The sequence below is a fragment of the Rutidosis leptorrhynchoides genome, chromosome 2 (genome assembly GCF_046630445.1).
Source record: "Rutidosis leptorrhynchoides isolate AG116_Rl617_1_P2 chromosome 2, CSIRO_AGI_Rlap_v1, whole genome shotgun sequence".
NCBI classification, from domain to species: domain Eukaryota; kingdom Viridiplantae; phylum Streptophyta; class Magnoliopsida; order Asterales; family Asteraceae; genus Rutidosis; species Rutidosis leptorrhynchoides.
Genome location: NC_092334.1, coordinates 63,728,509 through 63,742,547, shown reverse-complemented (window position 1 = coordinate 63,742,547; position 14,039 = coordinate 63,728,509). Strand labels below are relative to the sequence as shown.

Below are 14,039 nucleotides of genomic sequence, written 5' to 3'. Positions count from 1 at the left end.
TTTGAATTTGAATTCAGTCAAGAGATTTAAAATATGGCCGTTAATTAATTAATCATCTCTTTATTACAAAACCCTTTTATTTTCTAATTTCCCCTTCTTTTTGCTTCCTTTACCAAAACAAACCCTAAAATCAAATTCAAATTATTCAAAGCGCCATCTGTACACACATATCCAAATTTTCACACTGACCTAAACCTAATGAAACACTACAGTTCTAATTGATCGTTTTTCTACAACAATTTCAAGAATTGATCGTAGATTTGGAATAATATTTCTCACATCATCTTTCAGGTATCAATTGTTCTTACTTATTTACTTATTATATTCAAATTTACGTTTCATATTTTAATTTTTGTCCTTCTATTGTTAATCAGAATGTTGAGAGATTTGAAATTTCTGCGTCGGAATTCAAGTCAAAACCCTAATTTCGACGAACCTGAAAATGTACCAGTAAATGTTAAACATCATGAATCAAACGTATGTCAGATGTGTCCGGATTCATCCTCTAGGCCACCGTTAAATTCAATTCAAGAATCTGCACAAAACCCTAGTAAAGTCAGTAGGACACCTACTAAGGTCAATGGTAGTAAGAATTCGGAATCGGTGGTGCCAATGCGTACTCCCGAAAAACAAAGAGGTTTGAGTAAGAATCTGTACGGGTGGGTTTCGGAGTCACGAAATGAGGGAAAAACAGGGAATGGGAATGGGAATGGGATTACTCCCAGGTCATGTAGGACTGTAAGAGCTACAAGTTCTGGGTATTCAGAGAGTAATTCGACGCAGAATACACCTACAAAGAGTGTGAGTAAACCTCCGAATCCAGGGCTGTCTCATGGAGGTATTTCACGACCTCCGGTCGGTGGTGGTGTACGTAATAATACAAATTATTCTGCGTCATCTAGAAAATTACAAAACTCGTACACTACGGTGAATACAGTTGAGGTACCGCATTTCGACCTCAAAGAAGATCCATCGTTCTGGATGGATCATAATGTACAGGTGAGTTTGCTTTTTGAGTTTACATTCATACTTGCTTTTCATAGTTAATTAATACAAAGGATTTAGCTTGCGGTTTGCCTTTTCTTGTAGGTTCTGATACGAATTCGTCCACTCAACAACATGGAGCTTAGTACTCAGGGTTACAATAGGTGTTTAAAACAAGAAAGTGCACAGAGTCTAACCTTTTTAGGGCATCCAGAAACAAGATTTACTTTTGACCATGTTGCATGTGAAACCATTGATCAGGTACCATGAAGGCGTATTACATTGTTTTGTTGTATAGATCTTATCCAAATTGCAATATGTTACATAATTATGAATTTGTGCAGGAAACACTTTTCAGGATGGCTGGTTTACCGATGGTGGAAAACTGCTTGTCGGGTTATAATAGCTGTATCTTTGCATATGGACAGGTAATACAATATGATATTAGTAGTAATTTGAGTAAGAACAATGTCAAAAGTTTTTGAATATCGGAACGTATATACCATGGTTAAGCGCACTAAATTACTTGGTTAACTTATGTAGACAGGAAGTGGCAAGACACACACAATGCTTGGTGAAATCAACGAGCTTGAAGTAAAATCTTCTCCGTATCGGGGCATGACTCCTCGAATGTTTGAGTTCCTGTTTGCTAGAATCATTGCGGTAATTATGCAATGATTGTTATGTTTTTATTAATTTTTCAAATGTACACTCTTTTACTTCTTTATTATCAGTTTCACCTTGAAAAAGTCATTTATCATACCTACGTACAGGAAGAGGAAAGTCGAGTAGATGAGAGATTAACGTATAATTGCAAGTGTTCATTTCTAGAGATATACAATGAGCAAATTACCGATCTCCTTGACCCTTCCTCTACAAATTTGCAAGTAAGTTTGATCTTTTGGTGAACTTAGAATTATTGAAATTTATCTGTTTCTGTTTCATGTGCTAATATTTCTTAATCTTTCAGCTACGGGAGGATGTTAAGAAGGGTGTATATGTGGAAAATCTGACAGAATATGAGGTTCACACTGTGGGTGATATTCTTAGGCTTCTGAGTCGGGTACTATGTAATCACTTAAGTCATCATTTTTTGTTTGTTATATTTACTTTTTCTCATTATTGTTCTGTTTTATGTTAGGGTTCTGCAAATAGAAGAGTAGCTGCAACTAATATGAACAGAGAAAGTAGTCGTTCACATAGTGTTTTCACTTGTGAGATTGAAAGCAGATGGGAGAAAGATTCAACTACTAATCTTCGATTTGCAAGGCTAAACCTCGTTGATCTAGCTGGTTCCGAAAGGTGCTGAATTAACCATTGATTCTGTTATTGTAATTTTTTATTTCAAGTTTCTGTGATTCGGCTTATTAAAGCTCTCTTTCTCTGTAACAGACAGAAAACTTCTGGTGCCGAAGGTGAGCGCTTAAAGGAAGCTGCAAGCATAAACAAATCGTTATCTACTCTAGGGTATGAACATCGTACTTTGTGGCATTGTTGTATTTTTCTTGTATTTTAAGGATAGTCTAAAAGGCTTGTCGCGGAGTTGACTTGCACATTTTTGGTTACCATATCCGGTTCTTTTGTGGATATTTAAAGTTAAATATCACTATGAACACTTTTTTCTTTAACAATAATAATAATATAATTTCTTGAATAATAGTATGATATAAGACGTGGACTGAGAACCTATTAACCTGTTTAATCTATCTAACTTGTGATGTATATGATATTACCTGTTAGAGATTTGACATAAGCCAGATCTATCCGTTGTTGAATAAATGGGTCGAAACTGTCACCTTTGTTGTTTTGTGTTCCCATATATGTAATGCCATTTTAATTTATTCTTTATTTTTATGTAGGCACGTAATAATGGTTCTAGTAGATGGTGCTAATTCAAGGACACGTCATATTCCTTATAGAGATTCAAGACTGACATTTCTTTTACAGGTAAAACACTTTTTTAAATCTATGTGATTTTAATTTTTCATATCTGCTATTGCTTACAACACAATGTTATGCAGGACTCATTGGGCGGAAATTCAAAAACAATGATAATAGCTAATGTTAGTCCCTCTATATGGTATGTTTGTTTGTTTTTACTTGTGACTAGACCTTATAACTTGATAATTTGTATTCATTTTGATTTTCCTTACTTGATGATTAATCAATAATAATATGATCTTTTGTTCCCATCAGTTCTGCTACCGAGACGTTAAACACTCTAAAGTTCGCTCAGCGTGCAAAACTTATTCAGAACAATGTAAGCTACTATTTTTTGGTAGTATGCAGTAAAATGTACACATTTACTCTAGTTCTTATCTTGAATCTTTTCTTGTTGTTTGTTATTACAAAGGCTGTGGTAAACGAAGATGCTTTGGGAGATGTCATAGCGCTTCAACACCAAATACAACTTCTAAAGGTAATCTTGTTTTGTAACGTTCATATTAATATTAATAAGAATTTATCCTTAACCACAATGATGCAGATCTTGTGTAATAAATCGATCTTTTTTATTTTAAATAGGAGGAGCTTGCTGTCCTTAAGAGGCATAACGTTTCGAGGTCACTAACTTTTGTTCCTAACGTCATTGAAGAGGCCAGACAAGAACACGAAAATGAGTGTGATAGTATGCCTGGAGACGACGATAAAATCCTGAAGGTTTCCTCTAAACAGGTATATTTAATTGTATATGTTGTATTAATTATAAAGATGCTATAACTGCTTAGGTAACATTTAACTTGGGAGCCATATAATATACAGCATATAAATGGTGTAAATGAGTTAAAATCTATATAGATTTTCATTTATTGATGTTGTTTTTGTAATATACTTCTGATAATTCTACTTTTCAGCTTAAATCAGTAGAGACTGTATTGACTGGAGCCATGAGAAGAGAGCAAATGTCGGAAACTTCTATAAAACATCTTGAAGCCGAAATAGAGCTTTTAAATCGCCTGGTAAAGTATTTTTGCACTTATGTCATGCCATTGACTTCTATTGACTGTTGTCCATATTTATTATTTATTTATAATTAAATGACAGTATTAATATCTCTGGAAGTGGGTGGCATTTTGTATCCACTTTTTTAATGGGTCAATGGGTTAATATAAGGATTTATGTAAGAAGTAAATGAGTCAGCAGGATCGAACCAGTGGAAAGTCTTCTGAGGTGTATTCACATGCATATAGACCTCCTATATAACTTCATTTTCTGAAAATCTATTTCCTGACCATATTATACTTTGTTAATCATATTTTGCACATCAATTCAATTAACTTCATAAATAAAGGGGTAAAAAAACATTTTTTTGTCTTCCCATTCTGACCCGCCCGTTTTGAACAAAAAATTTCTTCTAGGTTCGTCAAAGAGAGGAGGACAACAAGTGCACAAAGATGATGTTGAAGTTTAGAGAAGATAAGATTCAACGTATGGAGTCTCTTCTTGCTGGATCGATACCTGCTGACTCGTATCTGCTCGAGGAAAATAACGCACTCGCCGAGGAAATTCAAATGCTTCGTGCAAAGGCCGACAAGAACCCGGAAGTCACACGTTTTGCTTTGGAAAACATTAGGCTTCTAGAACAACTTAGAAGGTAAATTTTTACCGAAATGATGTTTTTTGAATTCGAGGTTATCTCATTATATGTTGCATTTCTTTTCTAGATTTCAAGATTTCTACGAAGAAGGTGAGAGGGATTTGTTACTAAATGAAGGATGCGAACTGAGGAATCAGGTATACCAGAACTCTGATCGGAGATAACATTTTTTTAATTTTTTTAAAATTATCATGACTAATATTTCTTAACAGTTGGTTCTCTTTATTGATGAAAATTCAAAGCAAGGTGGACCCTTGCAAAAGGTAAGTTATGCAGCTTTGTGGCTTTTAGTAACCTTTTTCTATTTACTTATAATCTTTGATGGTCATAACATTTGTCAATAATGGCTACAGGACTATGAAGAAAACAGTTATCTTCAACTGGAGGTTGTACTAAGCCTTATTGATAGATTATGAAAACATATCATCCGTCTGATTTTGGTTTTTCTTATTTTCTATTTGCTTTCAGTTGGAACGGAGCCACGAAGAGTTGGAAAAATGCAGGATCAACCTGAATTCATGCTTAGAAAGAAATGCAAAACTCTGTAAGGAAATTGAAGATCTAAATGCTTTACTTAAAAAACAGAATTCTGCGGTGAATGACAATGATGGTTGTATTGAGGTCATAAAGGTAACAGATAGTTGTTATAAAAAACAATTATGGTGACCAAGTTTTTTATTATCTGCATTGGGAACAATTAGATCTTTCTGATCACTAGTATATAATGTTTTTTACAGGAGCCCATTTTGGAAAATTCTTCTGTAGGTGAAAGGTCACATCGTACATCTCAAAAGGCGTCTGAAACTCAAGTGGATCACTCAGAAGAAGTTATGGATATGGAATTGGAGGTACATTTTTGTTAACTGAAAACCATTTTTGAATGGCTATTGAAAAAACAGTTATGAGTGTGGGACCATTTTGCCACTTCTAATAACTACTGTAATAAACTTGATTTCTTTTTCAGGAGTATATAATGGAAGCTCCTGTTGGTGATCAGCCGTCTCATGCATTTTTGAAAAAGAATGATACTCCCGCAAAGTACATTGAAGAAGTTATGAATCTTCAACTGAAAGTAGACATTTTAGAGATGATTTTGAAGGAACAGAGTGTATCTCGTGGGGAAATAGAGGAAAAGACGTTACGTCTAAGCAGAGACTTAAAGTTGACCGAAGATAAGTACATGTTATTAACAAAAAATAATCAGTGTATAATGGTGGAACTTGAGGAGACAAGGTCTGTAATCGAGGCTCTTGAGGCTCAACAACTTATATCTATCAACGAGCTGGAAGATCTTAGAAACAGTAATAAGCAATATGTGCAAGAGCTGCGTGAGAAAGAACTAAAAATCGTATCTTTGAATGATGAGATTTGTAATCATGTATCGAGTGCTTTGCAATCATCTTCGAATGAACAAGAAAAGTTGAACAAGATGAAGGATTCTCTTGAAAAAGCGAAGAGAACAAATAACTTTTACAAAGATGAACGGGAGTTTCATGCATCAAACGAAGAAGAAATGGATGAAGTTCGGAAACAAGTTGAGGCTGAAACTGCCGAGGTCATTGTTTGTTTGCAGGAAGAAATTATCAGTCTTCAACAGCAAGTGCATGATATTGACATGACAGAAAAAGAGGCTAGATTGGACTTAGCCGTTTTGCAAGAGAAGTTGAATGTCATGACTGAATACAACGAAACGTTACAGAAGAAGTACGAAGATAATGAAAGACAGTTGAACTTCATGACTAATGAGATTGACGATATCCTTAGTAAGGGTCACGACGAACTTGAGGATGCCTTAAATGATCTTCGTGATGTTGAAACATCTGAGAAATTACAAAAGATTACAAGAGGCATTTGTGAAAAGGAGTTACGAATAAAGGAACTTAAATGCTGCTTAGAGGAAGCTAAAAACAGAGGTAATGAAATGGAGGGCATGTTAAGGTCATTAAAAGGTGCGACTTTGGCTATGTCTGAAGCTCACCAACAAGACTGCAACGATAAGGATCAAATACTCCATGATTTGTCGTTAGAATTAAGTGAGAAAAGCAGTATGATTGTTCAATTGAATAATGCAATTAAAAAAAGGGAGGAGGAAATTAAGAAGGCGAATATTTGTGCGATAGGTGCACTTGTGACTGTGAACAGGTTCTCTGAGATGAAAGATGACTATCTTGAAGGGTTGACTACGAAAGAAGCTGAGCTTGAAGAGCTGAAAAAGGATCACATGGTAACTTTTACTATTAATGCATTTTTGGGGTGGCAATTTTGACCCATTTAACTTTGAACGGTTCGGTTCAGGTTCTGTTTCATCTGTAATCGGTCCAATAAATTAATAACTTATGGAGACTGGTCAAATCGGCCTAGCTCACCCAAAGTGGATTTTGAATGTTTAGAACTTCGTAAGGCATTTCCATTCCAAAAATATTATATTAAATTAAAATTGTAAAAATATATAAACTAATAATTGTATTTTGTGCCTAATTGTTTTTATATATAAAGAAGATTTAAGAATGTTTTATCAAAAAAGTGTGGTGGCTTAACCTGAACTCACCTGTTTTGACTTACAAAAAGTCACCCTTTTGAAGCTTTAACCAACTTCATCCATTTGACCGTTTTGGTCAAATCTTAAGTTTTAGTTTGTATATTTGAAATATTGGTATTGATCTCATGGTTATTTTAGACTTGCAGGAGTTCACGAGATGTGAGTCGCAGGGATGATACCATTAGTCTTTTGAAGAAAGAGCTAGAGATTGCCCTTGGGAGTCTCAGTGGAGTAAAAACTGAGATGTCAAAACTACATTCTGAGAACAAAGTGATTCGGCTTTCTGAAACGCAGAATCGTAGAAGTATTGAAGAACTTGTGCAACAGGTTCTCGAATTACAATCTGTTGTCAGTAACTACGAAAAACAAGTAGGAGTCGCAATGGTTTCTTTGGATCACAAGATACAGACCGTTGAAGAACTTATCCAGGAATCTTGCAAATCCTACAGACAGAAAAGAATGGTATGCTTTTTATATTTAAAAGATTATTGCTTATTACTTTTATTATTCAGGGTGTTTTTTTTTTCATATTTAACAATCAATCAAACTTACATAATTTTCCAAATCACTTGTTAGATGGATGATATAGATGTGACAATTTCAACCCATTTCTTTTGAACGGAGTGGTTTAGGTTATGTTTTAGTTCAAACGGGTCATAACATAAACTTTTTCTAAATGGGAAGGGAATGAGTGAACAGTCTATTTTTTTAATGGATGCTACATCCTAAGTTGTTTTATTCAAAATTTAATATAAACTTCATAGTTTCAGGAGGAAGCAATAGTGTCTTTGTTAGAGAAAGAGATTGAGCTCGTTATCATGTCATCAGTACTTCTAGAAAATGATTCACAGAAAAAGGATCTCGAAAAAGAGAATAAGAACATGTGTAAGGTTTTTGAGAAGGTTAAGGAATACATGATTATATCCAATGTGGACAATAAAATATTGGATGCAATCTTGTTGGACAAAGAAGCAGAAAATGCCTTTTTTCAACATGATGCTGAGGAAAAACAAAGAAAAATGCTTCTAACATGTCAAATGCTTGAAATGTCATCATGCAAACTTCAAGAAGAGTTGGAAAATAAAGATATTGAACTGAGAAACATGAGGCTACACGAGGACGAGATGAAATCTGCCCTCAAACAATGGGAAGCTATAAGTGATATGAGCTTAAAAGAGTGTGTAAATATGATGAGTACTGTGGATATGAAGAATAACATATTGTTTAACATTTTAAGAGAGAGAACTGTGTCACTAGAGCAAAGGTTTGAAGAAATAAACAAGTGTACTGAAAATGTAAATAGTTATATAGAAGAATTTGAATTTTTAGAAAAACTGGCTAAAGAGGTGATTCTTGAAAACAGTAATCTTCAAAGTGAGTTGGGCAGGAAGGATGATGTTGTTGAAGGGTTATTATTTGATCTACGTTTATTGCAGGAATCGTCCTCCAATAAACAGGATCAGAAAGATGAAATCGAAGAATTGACAGCTTCTTTGGAGGCTTTAGAAGTTGAGCTTAATGAAAATATAGTAGAAAAACAAGTGCTTCAATCTCAACTAAAGGAGAAGGTAGACATGATATCCGTGCTTAAGGCCGATGTTTCGAGAGAGGGTGAACTTGTAAAGTCACTATTTTCAGAAATTGAAATGCTGACCGAAAGTGTAAAAGATGCATTGAAAGCAAAAGAAACGGCTGAGATGGAGTTGGTAAGGGTAAAGAAAGCTAATGAAAGCTTTGAAATCGAGTTGGTTCAACTCGAATCTGAGCTTGTGGAAATGAGAACATTGGTTGAATCAAGAACGCGCGAGTTGGATAATGTTAGTTGTAGGAGGGATGATCTTTATGCCGAGGTAATTGAGCTAAGAAAGGAGTTAGAGATGTCACAAGCACTTGCGGAAGAAAATGAAGCAATTGCAACAGAAGCCAAACAGGTAGTTGATTTGTTATTGTTTTATCTTTACATGATGAGATCAATAAGTTTCAATTCAATCCATTAAACCGATGAATGTGTAGAAATGGGTTATGCATTGTTGAACTACTAAAACCTTTATACACCATATCTGACACACCACTCATTCATAAATAGTTAGACTTTTTGCATTGAGGATATTTCTGGTCAACCTAACCCGTACTTCGAATGCGTCATACATTTGTTCCTAATGATTGCTGTCACAAACAACTGTTTAGATGGCTGAAACGAGTAGATCGTATGCTGAAGAGAAGGACGAGGAGGTGAAACTATATGAGAAATCCGTTCAGGAGCTTGAATTTATCGTGAACGCCCTCGAGAACCAGGTGAGCTTTCTTGTTGACAATAACTGATAAGATGTTTCACCTGTCTCATTAGTATCTCAACATTTCATGTAGGTAATGTTACAATTTTCAACATACTAGTATAGGTTTTGTTTGACAAATGGCTTCATCAAGTGATTGACATGGTCATTTTAGAATTTAGATATACATATAATTTTTTTTGGGATTAGGCAGTATATGTTTGGACATATATACCAAACATAAACCGAGAACTGTGCTAATGTGTTTGGATACTTAAGGTTGACATGGTCAAAGGAGAGGCTGAAAGGCAACGGCTGCAACGCGAAGAGCTGGAAATAGAGTTTCAAGCTTTTAAGCAACAGTTTAACAGCGATTCGGACATGAAAACGCTTCTGAATGAGAAGGAGAGTTGTCTGCAAGAGGTATACCAACGTGTCCGAATTCTCGAAAAAGAGATTGCCGCCAAGGATTCAGAGGTGCAAGTTTATCCATTTTCACGTTTTGGCGCTTCAGTTTGTTGTTAAATTTTAGTTCATATAACTTCTTTAATTTCCACAGATTATCCAACATAAAGCACACATCAATGAGCTTAATCTGCATGCTGAAGCTCAAGCTAGAGAGTATAAACAAACAGTAAGTCAAAATCTGGTTACCCACTTTGAAAAATCTAAACTTTAATGCGATATTTTTGGATGGTGTTGCGCATGATCAAGTATGTGTTTCTCATGTCTTTAATTTATCTTTAAAAATTCTGAACAGTTCAAGACGTTGGAGGCAATGGCAGATCAGGTTAAATCGGATGGATCTGGTCCACACATCTCAAATTCACCATCAAAGAAACTTGAAAAGGCAAGATCAAGAGGTTCGGGGTCTCCGTTTAAGTGCATCGGTTTAGGTTTGGCACATCAAATGAAGTCTGAGAGAGATGGGGAGCTGGCTGCAGCAAGGCAAAAAATAGAAGAGCTTGAAGCATTGGCTACTAATCGGCAAAAAGAGGCATACTTTTTTAATCTTTACCCGTTTTTTTTCTTTTTGGTTATCATGTTTTTGTCTTATATGGATTTGTATGTTCAGATATTCGCGCTAAATGCAAAATTAGCTATGTCGGGGAGCATGACTCATGATGTGTTGCGTGATTTGTTGGGCATAAAGTTGGATATGACTGCTTATTCGGTAAAGCTATATAATAACTTGTTTATTTAACGAATTTTAGTTATAAAAATATTTTGAAGTATGAAGGGTTTTTTTTTTATGGTTTGATTGTGTTTAATGGCAGTCCTTGGTGGATGGCCACCAAATCGAGGACATAAATGATAAGGATCAGGCTCATAATGCTGGAGTACAGTCTGAGGTAATATAAGGTTTATTACAACAATTTACATTCTCACCGTTTGAGTCTTATAAGTATGAAGTGACGATTGATAGAAACAGAGTGGAGAAAAGTTTCTGAATGATGTTTCGTTCTTGTTGAAGGATTCGAAGGTTATTAAGCTCAAAGAACAACTGAATGAATTGGTCATCGAGCGAAAAGGGTAGACACAGTTTTACCATTTTTAATAATATACTTTTCAATCACACTTAAAAAAGGTTTTTTATTATTAACTTTCTTAAACAGAAAAATAAATGTTTTTGGGTCGGTATGACCCTGTCTCACCTGTTTTGACTTGTTTAATGCTTTTATAAAATATACTAGGTGGTTGGAGGAAATAGAAAGGAAGCAAGCTGAGATGATTACAGCACAAGTTGCATTAGAACAATTACGTCAAAGAGATCGTTTACTTTCAACTGAAAACGAAATGTTCAAGGTCTGAAACGCAAAATACTTTTTTCATACTTAATATGCTTTGACCGTGTTACTTCCTAACTTGCTTTCATTTATATAGAATGAAATACATAATCACAAGATGAAAGTCCTTGAGCTTGAAACTGAAGTAAATAAGTTATCAGGACAACAGAATCTTCAACAAAGAATTCACCATCATGCCAAAATAAAGGCAAGATTATTATCTATAACTTTCATTTCGGGCTTAGTAATTTGGTCATATAAACTGTAACTGAAGATAAGTTTATAAACAGGAGGAGAACAATTCGTTAAAAGCACAAAACGAAAATTTAAGCCGTAAGTTGAGAAAAACTGATGCTACCCTTTGCCGTTGTAAAGAAGAGCTTGCGAATTTACGTGCAGCCAGCGGGAAGAACTCGTATTGTGTGGAAGCTGAGCTACAAATAGATGAAAAACTTAAGGTTAGTATTTAAAGGTGACTACAAATTTTGCTCCAAGTCTAGACCTTTATAGAAAAGACTGATTTACCCTTTGATAAATGGTACAGGAAACTGAAGATGAGAGGGATCAAGTAGCACAGAAGTTGGCAGCCTTATGCTTCAGCATTTTAAAGGTTAGTGTACTTATGTTTTTTTTTTTAGCAAATTGAAGTTTTTTTTTTTTGGTTTGTCATCCACATTTTCAAAATAATGATTAGAGTGCGGTGAAAGTGAAGTGAAATGGTCTAAATAAGCAGATACCCTTTTTCGTTTTGATGTTTAATAGTTGATTTTTTATTAGCAAAAATACACAAATGCACACCTTATAATCTTCCTTCTACAACAGGCAGCCGGAGTAACAGGTACGGCATCCGATGATAGTGTATCCATGGCAGAAGAAGCGTTGGAACAGTTCCAAAAACGTGTGGTCACCCTCGAAAGGGAATTAAAAGATCTGCAATTTAAGGTATACATATACATATGTGATATATAATCCTTTTCATTTTGTTTGGACCGATAATTATTTGACGGCGCAGTGCTTTTGCTAATGCATTAAATGATTTAACAGACAAGAATCAGTAATGAACGAGTACGACTATCTGAAATTATGCCACAGATGGCTAACGAAACAAGAGAAACCAACAGTAGATAATCCAGTCGAAGCTAGTTTAATCGACTTTAGATCAGTGAAGCTCACATGGCACTTAACATTCAAATTTCTTGGATATTTTTCGCGGTGGATACGTGTTTATAGTTTTGTCCACTTTCTGAGGTTGAAGCTTTGTTTACATGTAAAAAAGCTGTTTCATAGGCTCATTATTCAAAAGAATTTTTGTATAGTTGTATAACAAATTTTTAATATCTACATTTAATTTTTGTATATTTATAAGAACTCTGAGGTTGAAGCTTTGTCTACCTGTTGTAAAAAAGCTGTTTCATAGGCTCACTTTATGATTTTTGTTCGTTTCTTTTATTCAAGTTATATGGTTAATTCGGTTGATTTATTTTAACCTTGCTGTTCTTTCTGCTTTGTACATATATATGACAATGATTAATATCTTTATACTAGTAGTGATATTTGTTGATCTAAATAAGTAAATAACATATAGTCATATACTGACGTTTTAACTCGGTTTTTTTTTTCCCTTCTTATAATATAAGTTCACTAAAGTAGACAATACTTCGCTCAATTTTTCTTAGAACACGTATTAAACAAATTTATTTCTCTCATACTAGTCTTGCATCTTACATGAAAAGGTGAAATTATAGTAATTTTCCCAAAACATAATATAGACTCCGAACTAATTAATAAATTATTCATAATTATAATACTCTACTCCATACTCTATCATAACAATAACTAGTAAGAATCGGCCCGCGCGATTGCGGCGGGGACTTTCGGGTTGCATTTTCATATTTTACGTAGCGTTATGTATTTACAGAATTAAAAACGCGTTGTTACGGGTGTGTTTGAATACGCGTGGGTAGTACCTAGTACACTTAATGTCCTGCGCACGTTTTTTACGCCGGAAAAAATCGTGTGAAAAAGGGGGCGGAACTATCAATATGATGTAATTAGTTTGAGTTGTTTATCATACATGTATACATATGTACGTACGGAAGATAGCCCAGAATATTTAACGTTTTTAAAAAATCGTCCGTTTCGCGTATAGTTAGTTTCGTCGCGTTCGTAAAATTATTTCGAGTTGGTCGGTGGTGTCAGAGATGTTTAACTCTTAGCGAGCGGGAGGATGTGGCTCGTTAAAAAGTTTGGGTGGAGTTTGCTTAAGTTTTTTTTAATAAAATATAGTTTTTACATTTTTTACCCCTAAAAAAGTTGCACATCTTACATAGTTTGGGGTGTGTTTTGTATATTTTGTTGGCGTTGGCGTTTTGGACTTGCTGGAACGATAATTATTGGGACAAATTTTAGGATATAGGATAAAAATAAAAATAAAAATAAATAAACATGTAACATATGTAAATTTTCTTATTGTTATTTGTTGTTCCTTGTTTGCTCTTGATATCAAACAAACTTTTCATGTTAAAAAAAAAAAAATATGTTATGAACAAATTGAAATAAGTTTTACATTACGGAGTATACATATAACAAAATAGATTTTTACAGAAGAAGACCATGTCAAAATCCCTTTTCGAAAATAGACGTACGTACTGCCAGAATGCGAAATTCATCTGGCGGTAGCGACGGTAACCACTCACCATACATGCTAAATCAAACGGCACGAAAACCAAAGAATTTGAATCGGGTCAAATATAAAAATTTCAACGGTACAAGGTTACACGTGTCGATTGGTGAGTAATTACCGTCGGTATTGCCAAATGAATTTCGCATCCGACGATCTATACGTCTATTTTCGAAAAAGG

The 14,039-nt window shown here is 34.6% G+C and overlaps 1 protein-coding gene across 1 annotated transcript; it reads left to right on the top strand.

Moving 5' to 3' along the window:
• The first annotated feature begins 375 nt into the window (after positions 1–375).
• Positions 376–12,484, top strand: LOC139890947 (kinesin-like protein KIN-12D). Its single transcript, XM_071873878.1, has 36 exons — positions 376–999; positions 1,090–1,245; positions 1,329–1,412; positions 1,528–1,647; positions 1,758–1,871; positions 1,955–2,047; positions 2,126–2,286; positions 2,377–2,451; positions 2,844–2,931; positions 3,006–3,064; positions 3,181–3,244; positions 3,338–3,403; positions 3,508–3,657; positions 3,837–3,941; positions 4,341–4,576; positions 4,647–4,716; positions 4,792–4,854; positions 4,933–4,965; positions 5,048–5,209; positions 5,544–6,227; positions 6,282–6,803; positions 7,257–7,580; positions 7,883–9,049; positions 9,306–9,413; positions 9,671–9,868; positions 9,951–10,025; positions 10,152–10,388; positions 10,467–10,565; positions 10,669–10,743; positions 10,866–10,924; positions 11,086–11,197; positions 11,276–11,386; positions 11,469–11,636; positions 11,723–11,788; positions 12,001–12,120; positions 12,223–12,484. Exons 1-36 carry the CDS (start codon positions 376–378, stop codon positions 12,304–12,306), a joined length of 6,732 nt encoding a protein of 2,243 aa, XP_071729979.1. The 3' UTR covers positions 12,307–12,484.
• The last annotated feature ends 1,555 nt before the right edge of the window (positions 12,485–14,039 follow it).

What these genes read in the sequence shown, in the direction of transcription:
- LOC139890947 (XM_071873878.1), top strand. Translation starts at nt 376, where the DNA reads ATGTTGAGAGATTTGAAATTTCTGCGTCGGAATTCAAGTCAAAACCCT. An exon ending in GTATCTTTGCATATGGACAG is followed by an intron (nt 1,413 to 1,527) that starts GTAATACAATAT and finishes TAACTTATGTAG; the next exon opens with ACAGGAAGTGGCAAGACACA. An exon ending in CTAGAGAGTATAAACAAACA is followed by an intron (nt 10,026 to 10,151) that starts GTAAGTCAAAAT and finishes AATTCTGAACAG; the next exon opens with TTCAAGACGTTGGAGGCAAT.